The 18,174-nt window shown below is 40.0% G+C and overlaps 3 protein-coding genes across 4 annotated transcripts in view; all 3 read left to right on the forward strand.

Moving 5' to 3' along the window:
* The window catches only part of LOC128263218 (uncharacterized), a 34,409-nt gene extending 17,379 nt beyond the window's left edge, over nt 1–17,030 (forward strand). Inside the window, exons 2-10 of one of the 2 annotated variants that reach the window (XM_052998054.1) lie at nt 5,943–6,512; nt 9,494–9,610; nt 9,676–10,111; nt 10,360–10,608; nt 10,686–10,945; nt 11,010–11,154; nt 11,533–11,682; nt 11,748–11,928; nt 12,605–17,030. In XM_052998054.1, the coding sequence (XP_052854014.1) occupies nt 5,956–6,512; nt 9,494–9,610; nt 9,676–10,111; nt 10,360–10,608; nt 10,686–10,945; nt 11,010–11,154; nt 11,533–11,682; nt 11,748–11,928; nt 12,605–15,249 (4,740 nt within the window). In that variant the 5' untranslated portion in view covers nt 5,943–5,955 and the 3' untranslated portion in view covers nt 15,250–17,030. The remainder of the gene's footprint in view (nt 1–5,942; nt 6,513–9,493; nt 9,611–9,675; nt 10,112–10,359; nt 10,609–10,685; nt 10,946–11,009; nt 11,155–11,532; nt 11,683–11,747; nt 11,929–12,604) is intronic. The other variant, XM_052998064.1, reaches the window with a different exon arrangement.
* Nucleotides 1–18,174, forward strand: part of LOC128263298 (uncharacterized) — a 97,185-nt gene that overhangs the window by 65,400 nt on the left and 13,611 nt on the right. The gene's annotated exons all lie outside the window — the stretch shown is intronic.
* LOC128263323 (low choriolytic enzyme) overlaps nt 1–18,174 on the forward strand; it is a 40,099-nt gene that overhangs the window by 3,116 nt on the left and 18,809 nt on the right. The gene's annotated exons all lie outside the window — the stretch shown is intronic.

Consider the following 18,174-nt stretch of genomic DNA (forward strand, 5'->3'; position numbering starts at 1 on the left):
ATCAGCCGAGTGAGTTTGTATCCGAAAATGTGTCTGTAATGTATTTGTTGCCTGCTTTTGGGCGTGCCCAAGTGATTCTGCTAATGAGTAAGAGTCACTGGCCAAAAAGGAATCTTCTGTTTCATTGTTTTCGCCTTGTTTTTCGATTTATCTGGTTGTCGGGGCTTTTGTTGTGATATCCCTACTCAAAGTGTGAAATTAGTCAGTTAATGACGGCACGAATTAGTTGGATTACATGTTGGCCTAAGTGATGTAGTTCATTTCCACTTGGTTGAGCAACTTTAAGTGCTCTAAAGAAAAGTAAATATTTGTTTAAGGCATGAATTTGTAAATGGCTGTTGCACTTAAGTTTGTTAAAAGGATTTACAAAGCTTAGGTGCTAAGTTATGCCTAAGAAAATCAATTTGTAGTTGTTTCAATTATTTGCATGAATGACAAACGAGGAAGAAGGATGCACAGTTCGCTAATTCAAACCTGAACACTTAACTTGGTTAAATACCTTTTATTTAAAGATGTATACCTTAGGAAAGTATATAAAAGAAAACTAAACTTATATGTAATCACAAAAACATAAAACTACTCATTCAAATTAATTAGCTAACATTTGTTTTTAAGTTATCGGCTAGTTAGTATAGCTTATGCAGTCTAACGTAGGAAATCAGAAAAATTAGCATGCTTGCCATAGTTGGATTTTTCATGAAAACTATCTAGATGCTCGCGACTAATCAGTTCCACGTTGCCATTGCAGAGGTTGCTCCGGGTTGCCAAGTTTTATGAATGGATGTTATCGGTGGCTGTCTAAAGCGAAAGCGTTTCATGAATGTACCGCCCCAACCGCCCACAAAAACAAAACAAGTAAAACAAATTGATATACCGCTGTTGCTTTTCTTTCATTTCATTTTGTCGTGTGTGCGTGACATTTCGAGAATCACGTTCAACCGCAACCGACGGCAGCGATATCCCGATATATCGATGCCTGGGTAGTTATGGGTGCCGTGTCTGTATGGATATGGATATGGCCACGCACACTCCCGCAGTCGTATGTGTATTTATAACGATCTAACTAAATGGCTGGCACATGGTTATTCCAACGGGGTGTTAAGGTTGCTGTTTTGTTTAAGGTTTTGATTTAATTTTATTGAATCGCTGAATACAAGCGTGTCCAATGTTATAGTATTGTTTACAAGTTACAAAGACATATAACTTATTATTTTGATAAATATCATACTAAAAGTATATGTATATGAATAAAATACCACATTTGATTAAAACTTTTGCTTACAAACATTTTCTTAACTGAGAAAACTAATAAATTTTAGGATTTTGTGAATTATTTAATATAATTTATTATTATTTTCTTAAACAAGCCATTGAATTACCCAAAAAAAATTGTATGATTTTATTATTCGTTATTAAATAGTTTTAATTGTTAAAGGATAAATATCAATTATTTACTATTATTTTGTCAACATTTGTACGTGCCTTTCTTGTATGTGTAGGTATATATTTTAATATGCACAGACACATTTATGATACTTTTACTTTGTGTTAAATGTAATTGAAATAAGCGACAGCGTCGACAAAATAAATAACGTCAAGCAATTTAATTTCATTGTGCCGCCGTAATTTCTTTTCAATTAACAATAACGAAACGGAGCGAAATTGGTAAAAGCAAAAGTAGCAAAAGGGGGAGGAGGGGAAAAACTGGACTACTGTAAGAGCTACAAATTGCTGAAGTCTTTAATGCAAACAACAAATGCATTCGCAAATTGTGTTTAATTTCTCTGACAAAGAAGAATTTCCTCCTTCGCAGAGGGGAGTTTTCTGAATGGCAGTCGGCAGTGGGCAGTCGGGGAAATAGCAGTAACAATCCACCTTTCATTTAAGCCCTCGGAACTGGGACAATTTGCAGAGCTTAACTTTGTTTCTCAGTGCTTGTTTGTTATTATTTTTTTTTTATTTGTTACAGTTGGTCAACATTTTCGTTCTTGCTGCTGCTCTTTTCGTTATCGCCCATCATCAGACTTTTGCTGTCTTTTCATTTCATTGCTCCGCGCAATTTCCGCACTGACATTTTACAATTGTTTACGGCCCAGACACTTGCTGACAAAATAATAGCAATCAAGATGCCATCCGCAGTTGTATGAAATTATCTATGAGAATTACAACTTTAAGCGGACATTTATGAATGTTTTCATATCGGAGAGTTTATGCAAAATCCTGATTAAATCGTTTTTGTTTGGCGTATTAATTTCTTTGCTTCAAACTTTTGTTGATTGTTGTCGTACTTGAAAGTTTTGGGTATAATGCCTAATTTAATTATGCGTATTTATGGCCTTGGCTTTTCATTTAAAATCAAATTTTTGCCTGGAAAATTATAAATGTACATGGTAATATTTAAAAATTTTCCAAGGCACTAACTTTCTTTAATGAAAATCTACATTTTTTTCTTATTTTTTAATGTAAATATGATCAAATATTTATGTTAAATGTTTTGAAGTAAATTTGTGTCATTTTTAACGATTGACAATATTTTCTTAAACCTTTTCGAAGCTTTAAAGTTGTTTTCCTATTCAACAACTATTATGTTCAATTCGGAACTTGAATTTTACCAATTGTTTTAATGAACTTGGCAGCTATCAGTACGCCATAAGGGCCTACTATTTTAGCTGCCACTGTATGTGGCATGTGTGGTTTCCGTTTACTGATCTCCGTCATTGCCCCGACGTCATCCGTCGCACATAGATACTCTCGCTCACACTGCCACGTGCATAAACATTTCTCAGCTGCCTTTTCTTTCTGTTGACACAAATCATTCGCTGGAAGTGTCGCTCCCGTTTCCACTGGCCCCTCTTCCTGTCCCGCCCTCCCCCTCCTCCTCCTCCTCCTCCTTCTTCAACACCCCATTCCCCAAAAGCCACACGGCCCCATACCACCACCACATCCCCCTTATGCTTTCCTGACAACTTTTGTGTTTGGTCTTGCTGTCCAAATGTATGGGCGGCCCGAGCTGGAACCGCTTTCGTATTTCGTATCGGTTACACTTGGATTGGATGTGAAAAGCTTCAGACGATAGCGAAAATGTTTGCACAGTTAAGAGTTCTGAACATGGTAACTGAAATTCTTACCCATTCTGTGGGTAATTTCGGAGGGGCGAGGGGAATGTGTGATCTTCTTTTTAAATTGATTTTTGTTTGTCAAGCAGTCGGTGATTCATTGACAGTTCCACCTCAAATATATCCCATATTCAGCTATCATTTCGAATGCAAATAAGATTACAAGTTTATTGGAGTTCAGTTATAACGCAACGGTTTTAACTTTTCATTTTAATTTTTGCAAATGTATATTGGGCTTTAACGCATCCTTTAAATTACCAAATAATATATTGACATAAAAAATGGTTTTTAATTTAAAAGAAAATATTTTGCAAAGAATCCTTTTCGACAATCCGTTCAGTTGCTTGGCAGGTTCCTGTCTTGAGTCAAATCAACATTCCGCACTCAAACATTCCTAACCCAGAAAAAGAAAAACGAGAAATTTCAGCAAAAAAACCAACGACTGAACAACTTTATGAACATTTTTGCACTTGTCTATTTGGTCCACTCCCAAACAAAGAAAATATGTAATTCAAAACATTGTTCAAGTGTTCCAGTTTTTAGTGTTCGAGTGTGTGTCTGTGAAGTTGTTGATAAAACTTTTGCACCACATCGGAAGAATGGGGAAAAATACACATGAGAAGACGGAGAAGGAACTTGACCATGTTGCTAGCCGGTTGCCGTTGTTTGCCAAGCCGTTACTCGCCTGGCTCCACACTGTTCAAAAATTGTTACAACCCTTGCATTAAACACTGTTTTCAATAGTATGATGGTTAACAATTAATTATGCGCAACTATTGAACTATAGAGCACTGACGACGAATTAAGTAAAGATATTTTTGTTATGCCTCAAATGAATGTTTAGCGTTAGAACGAATTTATAATTGTTTTTTTTATTTTGTAATAATTTAAAATTGTTTTTTCTTTTTTGTTAAATTTTACTTAAAGGCTAAAATACTATACCTCCTCAAATTCATTTTATAAGAATTTTAAATTATTAAACTTGAATTTATTAAACTTGAAATATAAACTTGTTTCCATTTTAAACTTAAGGTCAATTGTAAAGTTAGTTGGTGATAAAGTCTGTCTGTTGTTAAATTTTACTTGAAGGCTAAAATACTATACCTCTGCAAATTCATATTTCAAAAATTTTAAATTATTAATATTCATAAAGACTTAAAATATACACTTGTTTCGATTTTAAACTTTATATGTTTATATATATAATGTAAAGTTAGTTGGTGGTTAAGTCTGTCGGTGATTTTCTTCTAGAAGCTTCTGTTGGTTTAAAATTTCTAACCAAAGTTCGAGGGACTGACTGGACCATAAGATCAAACTTTCTATTACCAGTACATTAAGTGTTATTTTCTGCTGTGCAGAAGCCATTTCTTTTTTTCTTCTCCTCTGTCATTATCACGGAGCATGATGAGTTCTTCGGTTGCTCCTTTTCCATTTCCAACGTGGACTCAACTCGACTCTCCTTGCCTAATGGATGTCTCTTTGTTTGGCTCGGCTGTGTCGTATCTAGTTTTTAGAAGTCGCATCTATCCGTATGCCACTCCACTTGGGCTCCCCTTCCGTTTGCCCCGTATCGCCCCGTTTCCGCCAACCAAACCGTCGAGCGAAATTGCGCTGGCAAACAAACACATCCATTTTGATGCCCCTCTTGTTGTTTGGTCTCATCCAACTAGCCGCACTATCGGCCATTGGCACTCACCCACACAAGTGGAGTCTGCCAGACGTATCCATGTTTTATCCCTGCACTTCTACTGCTTTTCCGGTGCGGAATAAATTTGAAAAAATCTTTTTGCAAGCCATTTACTGAACCATGTCAGAGCCAAAAGCCGAATTGCTGTCGGTGGCGTTGAAATCTAAACATTATGCAAATGCTCTTTGATATTATTGAAGGGTTTGGGCAGTGTAAACAATGTGCTCGGGATTGATCAATTCTGTGGCAATGCCTGAATGGTTTTGTCCAAATCGAATCGGTCTAAAGTTTGTTGCAATTTCTTTGACGGGATTGTTAGCATGTATTTTAGAAAATTATATGAAGGTAGTAAATTCATAAAATATTTTAATAACAGATTCAAATGCTTTTTGCCAACTGAAATAACATTATTAAAAAATATTCATATATTTGTTCTATGCCATGTCAAATTACTATTTATCTAGCACAAATTATGTATCTAAGCTAATTCTTTGCGAAGGTAAAATTTAATGTTATTTATCTGAATAAAAAATATTTAAAATATTTGCCTTCAATTTTATTGTGTATCCGAATGGTCCAATTGCTTTTCCATTTCCTTATCTTTTGATCCTTTACCAAAGAGCACCATTTCCCAAAAGCAATGCCAACAATTTGATCCCATTTCGGAACCAGTTCTGTATGCCGTGGCCAATCCATGTTTGCACGATTGCCAAATAAAGGAGTAAAACATATGCAAAAAGAGAGAACGAAACCAAACAGTAAAAGCAAATCGAAAATTGTGTCATAACATTAAAAACAAGTCGGCCTAAAACCTGAACCTATCCCACCAATGCCGATGATCACGATGGTGATGATGGTGATGATGATGATGATGATGATGATGACCATGGTAATGGGATGGGATGTCTGTTATGGGGGACCTGTTTTTTTGTCCAGACTCGGGCAGAAAAGGCAGTGGCAATGGTCTGTCTTCAGACTGTTAACTGGATGTTGAATTATGGAGGAGCCTGTTTGCGGGCAAAGTGGGTCGGTCGTCTTGGTCTTGGAATGGAATGTGATTTGTGGCCCGAACAATGTGTGAAAATCGTCCGACAACAACTTGACTAATGTCCCCACCCCTCGCCTTCTTCTCTTTGCAGCGAATGTGTTTCAATGATGTTACTGCCTTCGGGGCGTTCGAATAGTGATGTCTATCCGCTACAAAATTCCGCCAACACAACAGCAACATCGGCCGGAGGAGCAGCCACTGGAGGCGGAGGAGGTGTCACAGGCGGAGGCGAAGGCGGAGGAGTAACATCCAAGCCCAAGCCCTTGCTACTGACACGAACATCGTCGCCGCAATTGACAACACTGCCGACAACAAATGGCTCCGTTGTCCATGCCACGCCCACCCGCTCCAACGGATATCCCCAGCCCCAGTCCCAATCCTCTGGAATCCTCGCTGCAACAACAGCCACATCAATGGCAACAGGCACATCCAGCGCAACGGAGGCGACTGCGACTACAACAACGGAGCTATTAACTGGGAATGCCACTGGAAACGGCAGCGGGATCTATGGGCCACTTCTGGGTCAAAGTCATGGGGGTGTCAATGCTGGCGTGGCCGGAAATTGGCCAGAAATTGATGGACACTTGGAGGCCATTCAGGAGAAGCTCAAGCCCGGCTGGAGCGTTCATGTGGGCAAGGAAGGCAGGCTCTACTATTGCAAGTGAGTATACTTTTGGAGGACTTCTAAAGATATATTTATTATATGTAGTTTATAAAGTTTTTCTGAATATTTAAATTTAATGTGTAAATAATGGTGTAGAGATTATCAAAATAACTTTATCTTTACTTTACTACTTTATTTTAAACTTCATTGGCTAGCTAAAAAGTTTTCACCACACTCAAATTGCTGCTGCACAAAATAGATTTATTTTCATTGCCAATTAGAAAACCTTTCAGAACTTTCGAGAAATTTTAAATGATTTATGGTCGCTGCCAATTAGGCATCCTTTAAAGCTAAAAATCCTAAGGCATTTTCTGGGTGGTTGCGTACATGTATTTTTATTAATTTTTTTTAAAGAAACTATGACTTAAATACAAAAAGTTATAAACGATTTTAAGCAAAGTAAATGTTCTAATGCTTAAAGATTCTTTAAATATATCTGCATAACTAATGAACATTATGGCAACATTTATTTATTGTGGAAAACTTTCGTTAGTCATTTTTTAAAGCACTTTAATTAAAAAATATAAATATAATAATTACAAAATGTTAGAAATCATAAAAGTAAATTTTCTAATGCTTTAAGATGCTTTAGTAATATCTGCATATCTGCTTTTTTGTGAGAAACTTTAATAAATCAAAATATAATAAATAAAAAAGTTTGAAATCATTTTTATAAAAGTAAATATTCTAATACTTTAATATGCTTTAATTTTATCTGCATAAAAATAAATATTTTTGACTGTGTGGGAAACTTTCGTTATTCATTTTTTTTTAAACCACTTTAATTAAAAAATATAAATATTATAATTACAAAAAGTTAGAAATCATAAAAGCAAATTTTCTAATGCTTTAAGAAGCTTTAGTAATATCTGCATAGCTGCTTTATTTGTGAGATACTTTCGTTAGTGTCCTTTAATTAATAAATATAAATATAATAAATACAAAAAGTTTGAAATCATTTTTAATAAAAGTAAATATTCTAATGCTTTAATATGCTCTAATTTTATCTGAATAAAAAAAAAAATGTTTACTGTGGTTATGGCAACATTTATTATTTGTGGGAAACTTTTGTTAGTGGTTTTTTAAAAGCACTTTAATAAGCCTGCTACTTCTTTGCCTTGGTTACGCAAAAAAAGGAATATTAAACAAAGCAGAAAGTCCGACATTTATATAGCCATTAGCTTGGTCAAAGTTTCAGCATTTCTATGCTTGGCCCACTGGCGGCGTGACGGAATGCCAGATTGCCAGATTGCCAGTTTGCCAGTTTGCCAGATTGACTGACTGACTTACGGACTCGGTCCTGGCCCGGTTAGATGCCTTGGATGTGGATGTGGATGTGGATGTGGCCGAGGACGCTGAATGGGCGACTGAATGCTGGGCTCTCTGCTGCACATAAATTGATTATGCACAAAATTCTATTAAATAATTTTACACTTTGTTGCACATCAAACTGAAAGCGCACAAAATGCCCTTGCCGGGTGACAAAATGAGGGGGCGGGTCTGGTAGCTGCCACTGAGGCGATAGACTGAATGAGTGAGCAGCGCTGGTTGGGTTCCATACCCATTCCCCCATTCCCAATCCCAACCCCATTCCCGCCCCCTTCCTGGGCTCCCCGAGAATGTGCAAAAGTGCAAAACTAATTATCACAATTGTGTGCAGTCAGGAAATGAAGAAAGACAGCAACGGAAGCCACCAAGGTGGCTGATGTGGGCCGCAATTGGATTTAGCTGGGGTTTCGGTCTGGGGCTCGGAATCTGGCTTGGATTCCACAGTTGAGCTTGAATAATTTGTCATACGTACGTAATTTATGGGCCATTTTAGGATCAATAAAACCAATACTAAAATAAATGGAAGGACAAATTCAGGTTCGTCACGTCAAGTCAACCTTACAGTTTATATTCCTCAATTCAGAGTATTTTGACTTAAATGAACAACTCATGAAAAGATTTTTATTGCAATGCAAACTAGAAGTTATTAGAATAAACTAATAAACTAAACCATCTGTGAATAACAACTTAAATTTATTTAAATACAAATAATATGATTGCCAAAATAGCTGTAAATTTACTATATAAAATTCTTTATCTTTACTTTGGTGCATTTTATAGGAGCTTAACTGTAGTTGGTTTTGAATGGGAAGTGGATTGGGGCTAGGTTTAGTTTTAGTTCTGCGGCTCGATTATGGGTTGCTGTTTATTGCAAAGTCGAGCAAATAACCCAATTAGCTCTGATTAATGTCAATTGAAATGCATTTCTAGCGCACCCACAGGGACGAACAGTCACTTGCTGGTGTGCTTAGTTTGGAAACAAATGGTTTTCCACAAAGAGTGGGGGTGGGAGGCCAATAGTTGCCCGCAAGTTCAGGGTCAATGTGGGTGGAGGGTCAAGTGCAAGTGGGGAAGCTTTTGCATGATTTATAAATAGAAAGATAGCACTGAAATTAGTCAAATATTTGCACAAGGTAGGTATGGAATATAACCACAAAAGCGACACAAAATAATTTTCCATTGTTTGTGTTACATCATTCAGTAAAGAAATGAAAATAACAATAAGTTTAACAATCGAACATTAAATTTAAATTGAAATGATTTTTTTTTCATTAATACCTATCTATAGTTAAGGAAGAATAGTTTTAAAATAAATAAAACACAAGCCTATTTATCAGGAATCATTGATGAAAAGTCAATGCTGGATAAGATTGTCGTCTATGGACTGCATTTTTTTGCGGTTCGTTATAAATATAAATACAATATGCTTTTCCCTCATGTTGGATTACAAATCGAAGCCGACAGCCGAATTAGCACTAGAATACATACCTATTCAATAGTCAACCAATGGTTTTCAGTATATTTTATTGTATTACTTTACTTTAAATTATTATATTGACAATTAACATTTTATTAGTAAGAAAGTGATTAAGTTTCCATTGTATCCTTATTTTAAACAATTTAAATATTTTGTTTATATTTTTTTATAGTCACATGACGCAATCTGCGGGTTGGCTGCCTGCCTGCGAGGACTGGAGCAAACACGAGGAGCTCTCTTATGGCTGGGAGCGTGCCATAGACTCCAAGGGTCGTTCCTATTATATCAAGTGAGTTACCCGGACTACTACAAATATAAAATACTATAAAATTCCCATTTTATTTTCCCAACCAGTCACCTCAATAAAACGACTACCTACGAGGCCCCCGAATGCATACGCTGGGATGAGCATCCTCCAGAGCCACGGCAGGTGCAACTTCAACGGAATGCCAGCCTGGGATTTGGATTCGTGGCTGGTAGCGAACGTCCCGTAATCGTGAGATTTGTGACTGAGGGCGGTCCCAGCATCGGAAAACTGCAGCCGGGCGACCAGATCCTGGCGGTGAACGGGGAGGATGTGAAGGATGCGCCGCGAGATCATGTCATTCAACTGGTGCGGGCTTGTGAGTCGCAGGTTAACCTCTTCGTGTGTCAGCCCATGGCGCACTGCATCCTGCCAGGCAGGAAATCCACTCTCCTCTCCGCGGGAAAGCGAGCCAAGCTGAGATCGCGTCCTAGTCGAGTGAGATTCGCCGAGAGTGTGTGCGTCAATGGAGCACCCCTGTTTCCGGTGAGTTGTAGTCCTAAATTCTAGAATTTTTACCACAATAATGGGTGGCACAGACGAAACAATAAAGATAAATATATCATTTGCTACCAAAACATTTAATAAAAATGTGAATAGAAAGATTTATATCGATAAACATAACAAATAGCTAGCTGGATTTTAAGTTCCTAGCAGTATGATCACAGCACGTTGCAAGGAAGATGTGTAATTAAGTGTTCCCCATTATTTTACATGTGCTTCGTTTCATTTAGCCTTCGGCCTTCTCCCTGGGAGACATCTGCGTGCCCCCGATGGCCAATGTGCTGAAGGTGTTCCTCGAGAACGGCCAGACCAAGTCGTTCAAGTACGACGCCACCACCACGGTGCAGGATGTGGTCAGCTCGCTGCTGGACAAGCTCTGCCTCTGCTGCGGGGAGCTCTTCAGTCTGGTGCTGGAGCACGTGAAGAGCCTCAAGCGGAATAAGCTCACTTTGCTGGATCCCCAGGAGTCGCTGGCCAGGGTGAGCATAACCTAATCAACTGTTTATAAAACTAAACTGTTTCTTAATTGCGAATTTCCTCCTGTTTTTTGCCACAGATTGCTGCTCGTCCGGGTGCCCACAAGCTGAGGTGTCTCTTCCGCATCACCTTCGTGCCCATTTCGGCGGCGGAACTGGCACAGCGGGATCTGCATGCCCTGGACTACCTGTACTTGCAGTGCTGCAACGATGTCAACCAGGAGCGATTCGCGCCCGAGTTGCAGCCAGAGTTGGCCCTCCGATTGGCCGCCCTCCACATGCACCAGCACGCCCTGGCCAACAACTTTTCCCCCGCCAAGCTCACCGTCAAACTGGTCGAGTGAGTAGAACTGAAGCCCCAATGTTCAGACTCTCTAAACATTCATAATCTGACTCCCTTTTAGACGCGAGTTCGGTCTGGAGCGCTTTGTCCCAGTCAGTCTTTTCGAGGGCATGAAGCGGAAGGAACTGCGACGGCTGATTTCTCACTTCCTCAAGCTCAACGCCGAGATGACAGGATCCTCCAGCAAGGTTCTCACACAGCTGCAGGTGGGCCAAAGAAAATTTAAGTAGCTTGAAGGATAGAAACTCAAAAGAAAGGTGGGGGACAAAGACTTAAAAAAGCACTCGAGTTGACAAAAGCGCAACTACAGGTTTTAATAACTTGCTCTTAATGAATGCCAAAGAAATGAAGAATTTAACTTTTGTCAATGAAAAGGTAAAATTAAATTGTTAGTGGGTTTTAATACATTAAACAGGGTATTGCCTTTAATAAATAAGCATTACAGGAAAAACAATAAGTTGAATTATTGTGAGAAGTAAAGTTTTCATATATATTTAAACAATGAAAAAAATAAGTATTTTTTTATTTAAATCGATAAATACACGAACTCATGGTTTCTTTAAAAAAAACCCTATCGCCTGCAGGCCAAACTCCATTATCTAGATATAATCGCTAGCTTACCAAGCTATGGAGCCAAATGTTTCAGCACAAACCAAAGAGAGGGCGTCGAGCGCGTCCTGCTGGTGAGTCCGCGCTTTGGACTCAGCCAGATATCCAGTGCCCGGAATTCGGTGGTGAGTCTATATCGAATATCTCGTTTTAGGAATATTCTTCTATAACTATAACTACCGTTTTCAAGCAGCCCCAACCTATTTCCGCCATCGAGGACTTCACCCATGTGGTGGTTAATCGCGAGGACGATGTCACCTGCAGCGTATCCATATTCATGCTGGGCGATCGAGCCGTGAAGTTCATCATGGAGGATCGCGATGGCTGCGAGTTCAGTCTGGTCCTCGGCGGCTACTATCGACTACTGACAGGTAAGTGCTAAAGAGAGTCATGTGCATCCAGGGTACAGCTACCATAGAAACAATTGGAAAATACTTAAGAAAACAAATTATAGCTCCGTTGTATTTTTTTTAACAAAAATGCATACACTCCGAGAGATAGTCATTATATGTATTGTAATTTCGGGAATTTTTTTATTTTTTATTTAAAATAGCCCATCTATATGATAAGCTTGCTATAGGAAGGATCGGAAAAGTTAATAAAAAAAAGTTTAGTTTCGTTGATTTTTAATAAACACACATAAACTCCAATAATTCAAAAATTATAGTTTTATAAAATATAGATATGAAAAGAATTATAATAAGAAACTTTAAATAACTTCTTGTAACACATATAATTTAACGATTTGACAAATATATTTTCAATTTTATAATAGCCGAAGTTATTTACTTTTTAGCTGTAGATCAAAAACCATTAACGAAATAATAAGAAATCAAAATCGATATAGCAGTTTTTTCCTTCTGAAACGTATCACATTTGTTTTATGGTCTCAAAATATTCTCCGACGTATCATGATGGAATGAATTATTTACGAATATACGTTTTTAAATACTCATTAATTTTTTAAAGTGCATACATTTTATTTTTATAGCTGCAAAGATATACAAACTACCTTTTATTATAACGATTATTATTCTCCGACTGCAGGTAACATGCTGAATATTCTGCGGGAGCGGGATCCGAACGACGAGGACAACTCGCCCGGTTTCCTGTCGCAGCACACAGTGCTGCCAGCGGGATGGAGCTACCTGCTGCCCTTCCACACGCGAGCGCACAGCGTGAACTTCCTGATGGCGCCGCCCTACCATCCGCTGGTGGATCAGAGGGGTCAGCTCCAGCAGCAGCAGCAGCAGCAGCAGCAGTCTTTGGTGCAGGCAGCCCCATCGCTGCCCTACGCCATGGACCTGGATCTGCACAGTGTGATGGCCACCGAGCTGCTGGAGGAGGCGGCCAAGGACTCGGGTCTGAGCGACAGCAGTGGCAGCAATTACTGCGAGGGACGCAGCCACTCGGGCAGCCAGAAGCTGGAGGCCAAGAACGAGCAGGTGCTGAGGAGGGTGCAGGAGCTGCAGCACCTGGTCCAGACCTCCGAGCAGTACTTGAGCGAGCAGGAGCAGGGCGTGGGCGGCGGTGGCGGTGGCGGTGGCGGAGGCGTGGCCATGCTGGAATTCGACTCCGATTGCGATAGTCTCAACAGCAGTAAGGTCTCCTCGACGGAGGAGTCGCAGGGTGGCTTGGTTTTGGGCCCAGGAGTGACCATTCCCGCCGGGCATCCCCTGAAACACAGTGACTCGCTCACACTGCTGGCCGAGACGATTAACCACGAGCTGAGTGGCATAACGCAGGGCTTGAACGCCATTCCAGAGACCGCACCAGTGTCCACATCCGCTCCTGCCACCCCGGCCACGCCCAAGCGGAAGCCCAGTCTGTGCAGCACCTCCAGTCCGCGACCGCAGAGGAAGCTCAATGGCTTCAGTCAGCTGTTGAGTGACTTGCAGGCCCTGGGCACCGATTTCTCGCAGAGCGAGAGTGATTCGGAGTCGGTGGCCTCGCCGGCACAATCGCCGACAGCCAGGAGGCCCCAAATGATGCTGCTCCAGGCAGCAGGCACCATGGGACCGGGATCGGGATCGGGATCGGGAGCAGGAGCAGGACCAGTCAAACAGCAGCTCTCGCAGAGGAGCAGTTTCGGGCTACACAGTCCCGATGGCACGCATTTCGGAGCGGAGACCAAGGACTACAACCTGCGGGAGTATCTGCAACAGCTAAAGGAGATTAGCAATGCGGCAACAGCCGACACGGATGTGGCTGCCCGCCAGCTATCCGAGATCTATGGCTTCGAAGTGAGGGAGGACACCTTCATAGAAACCGATACGGATCTCATAGATCTACGTGCCATTCCGCCGCCTCAGACGCCCGATGAGCTGGACTCGCTGTCCCTGATGAATGCCGCTCCGCCCAAGGGATTCGAGGGCAAGGCCGAGGAGCTGGACAGTTTCCTGCAGCAGATAATGGTGGCACCACCCACCCAGAAGGCCACACCCGCCAAGGAGCTGACCCCCGAGGAGATTATGTCGTTCATCATACCACCACCCCCGAATTTGGAGCAGCAGCCAGTGGCGCCTGTGCCCCCGGAAACGGAGTGCCTCTATAGCAATTCGGTGCAGGCCAAGCGGGAGTTCTTCCAATCGGTGGCCAATGGAAACAACGGCAGCAGTAGCCACTCGCCGCATGTAATCGAATATGCCACCGTGGAGCGGAAGAGCAAGTTCAGCTGCTGTCCCACCAGCAAGAAGGAGGAGCTGCCGGAGGCCGACGAATTGCAGCCGCCGCCCAGGACACCAACCGCTGAGCAATTGTCGCCACCGCCGGCGAGGCCACCGAAAAGTGCGGAGCTCCTGCAGCGTTACTCGCCCAAAAAGCAGGTGAGGATCGCTGCCAGCCCAGTGATGCAACCGCAGGAGCGACGAGATAGGGAGCTCTGTCCCCCACAACTGCCGCCGAGGGGAAGTCCCACGCTGGAGGGGAACGGGAACCAGAGCAACGCAACCACAAACCTGGTGAGTGGCCCCAAGAAACCCCCGCTGCCGCCCATCGCAAATCGGCCGCGTCCCCTGAACGGGGTGAATCCACCTCCGAGTATTTCGTCACCCGGATCTGCACCACCTGCCCACTACTCACCACCCATACCGGCCACCGTTCGTTTGCCCCACCTGAACCAGACCAATGGAACCCTACCCATGCTACCCAAGAAACCGCAGCAGCTGCATGGCGAGAAATTGTTCCTCAAGAATGGTCACCTCATTGACGGCGAGGCGCTCTTGGCCAAAACGGACGTGGCCATGGCGGGCCTGCTCATCAAACTGGACCAGGTGGCCGCCCAGTGTTCAGTGGCCCAGGCGGCCGGCGGTGGCACCTCCATCGACGAGGATAAGTTCCAGCGGGCCAGAAACGAGCTAACCGAACAGACCCTGGCCCTGGTCACGGCCAGTAAGTTCCTGGTGGCCTCCATGTCGGACATGACATTGATAACGCTGCCCGAGCACCTCACCTCCTGCCTGACGGCCATTCGGAGGATCACCGAGCTGGCCCAGGACATGACCAGACACACATCGGCGCCCCTGCAAACGCGGAATATTGTGCTCAAGGTTCACGACGTGGCCAGCAGTTTCAGGGAGTTGGTGGGCGTGGAGATCGGACCCATCGGAGCGGGGCAATTGGCCCTGCAGGCCGAGTGTCTGGCCAATGTGCTGGCCACTCTGCTGCGATCCCTGCGCGTATTCTCCCCATAACCCAGAGGAACGGAGGGAGGCACAAACGGAGAAGCAGTCGAAACTGAAGAGGCCCCCGATGGCAGCCCATCATCCAATCCCGACATATCGCACGCTCGTCTGTCCATGTGCAAATCCCCCTACACCACCTACGTCTAGAGGTCCCAAAAACATATGCACCCACAGCTACAGCTACGAGTATATCCGAAAATACAGTGTCTCTCGAAACTAATTTACAGGTAAAGGGCCGCGTCAGAGAGTCGATGGTCTGATGGCTCGTTGGGCTCAGCCATGCTTAATACTCACCTGCGACTAATATCGATACTGGAATGTGGAAGCTCAAACGAGGAGATCGTAAACGATGTGGTGGATTGTACTCGTGGCTATGGGAATAGAATTTGCCAATTTACATATCGCAACATGTTGTGTGGGAAATAGCGAAAGTATTTAGGGGATAAGAACTAGTTACATATCTCAACGATCAGGATTTGAGCCTTTTTCAAATAAGTAAGAGTAATATCTTGCAATTCTTAGGCAAAACCTTTGTTTATTAACCATATCTTTTATAACAATTTTTTAAAAACAGATAATTTTCCAATAGGAAATTATTTTATAACCTTTTCTTCAAATTGTTTTCTTTCGTAAAATTCAAAATGATTTTCTTTAGCTATTTATTTTTAATTTTTGTGTGGGATTAAAACAATTTTCTAAATTTTCTAAAATTTGTTCACTTTTTCTTCCTTATTTTTACTCAGTATATAACCCAAAGTACCATATCGAAAAATATATATCTCTTACCACTCAGGACATACCACCACATCGCTACGATCTTCAAAATAAATATATTTCTTAAATATAAAAACGATTTATAATTCTAAACAATACAAAAATTCTCATCTTAACGCATGCAACTAACTCGAATTTCTATGTAATCTCCTAAAAATCAACTATTTTAACTATATTTATACAAATAACACTCGACTCGTTAGTACTGCTCTGTATACCAAATCAGAACCCATACCAATTCCTCACCACAAAAACTAAAACCCAATTTAATGGAACACCATGACTTGATTATCTAGACCAATTTATATGAGAAACTAACGGAAATATGTTTATTAAATTATGCTATTAGAATATTTTCTTATGTAAATAATTTACACACATACCTAATATCATATATCATATAACTATAAATATAATAAAATTGACCAAACAATAATCAAAATTTTAACTTGTGATATAAAAAAAATGGTAAAAGTAAAAGCAAAAAAAAATTAAATATTGAAAAAAAAAACTTTTACATTTTCTTTGTTTAGCAAAAAATGTTTTAACAGGATTATTTTATATATTCGTTGTTGTTAAAATACGATCAACATTTTTGTTATTGTTTATGTGTCATACCTTTTGTTGTAGTTGTTGGTGAAGTACAAGAATGCGCACTAAGTTGTAGCTTTAACTAATTATTGTATACAATATGATTAATCATTATTCAAGGGAAACAGAAAATTAAGATTAATCCGTTTAATATATAACTAATCGATAAACAATTGTTTTCAGTTTGTTGAAAATTTTCTGTTGAATCAAGCACACACATATGCATAATAAACATAACCATATAAAATATATACAACAAGAAATATACAAATATGAACTAAAATTAATAATACATATTAAGTAAAACATAATCAAATGTACAATGTAAAACAATGTAACTGTTTATGATTTAATGACAAAAAAAAACAAAATGCATATGAAATTGTATGGAATAAATTCAATAAAATAAACCAAAGTAAAATAAATATACTCACAATTTGCGTTTGTTATTATATAAAAACTAAATAATTTAAAATGAGTATAATTATTTTTTGCTTGCGATAATTTTAAATAATTTTTAAGGAACAACTTGGGCAGCAAAAAACCAAATTAAGATAGGGTGTTTCACAATACAACGATTTCTAAAGAAACCATCATAGAAAAGGACAGGCTCGGGCACAGGGCATTAAAATATTGAACGACTACAGCTGCAATAGACAAAAGTAGCTTCAAATAGACAAAACTTCAATGTGTTTATTATCATATATTAATAACTAGCGATATTTAATCGTTACTCAATATACAGTCGTTAGTCTCCGACTTCCGATCGCCTTCAAATTATCAGGATCCACATATTTTGGGGCCCTGATTACGAATAAATAGGTCAAAGCTGGCGACAGGTCCGTTGTTTTTGGGTTTTGTAATTTTCTTCCAAAATATAACCTTTTTATAAAAACATTTTAATCAAAAGTTGTAGATTTAGTTTAAAAATTGTTATAAAACTTAAATCAAAGAAATTCAAATCTTAACGTCATAGTTTCATAGCAGTTTCCTTTTGGCAGTTGTCAATGCGGCTGTACGCGCCTGCTGACTATTGCTGCTTGTTACATACCAGTAGAATAGCCGATTTACACTAAGCGAAATGATCAACTTAGCAATGACGTAGAGCGACGGCTTACACTTGGCAAACTCGGGAAATGAATCTAAAAATATTATATAATTGGAACAAAATTTAATGGGATAGACAACAACTACACTTAACACATTTATAAAGCCGAAACGTCTGAAATAAGATATGTGCCAAGCTATTTTATGATTAAATATTTTTAATAAGCAGTATATAAATGTTTGAAACATAATAAACAATAATAAATAAACAATAAATAACGAAACAGCTGTTTTGCATAACTGCAGTAACTGTCAACATGTGAGGACATTTTATGTTGAATTTTATTTTTCGTTGTTAGTTTGTGGGATTAAGCTGTTAGTTTGTGGGATTAAGCTGGTAAGTTTATTTATAAGTTTCAACCCTGGCTGTAGGAATACCGTTTCTCATTTAACACTAACAAATTTATTATTGTGATCAATGTAAATTTTTAATTTAGAAATTTACATTTAGAAATTTTTAAA

This window comes from Drosophila gunungcola, chromosome 3R (assembly GCF_025200985.1).
Source record: "Drosophila gunungcola strain Sukarami chromosome 3R, Dgunungcola_SK_2, whole genome shotgun sequence".
NCBI lineage: Eukaryota > Metazoa > Arthropoda > Insecta > Diptera > Drosophilidae > Drosophila > Drosophila gunungcola.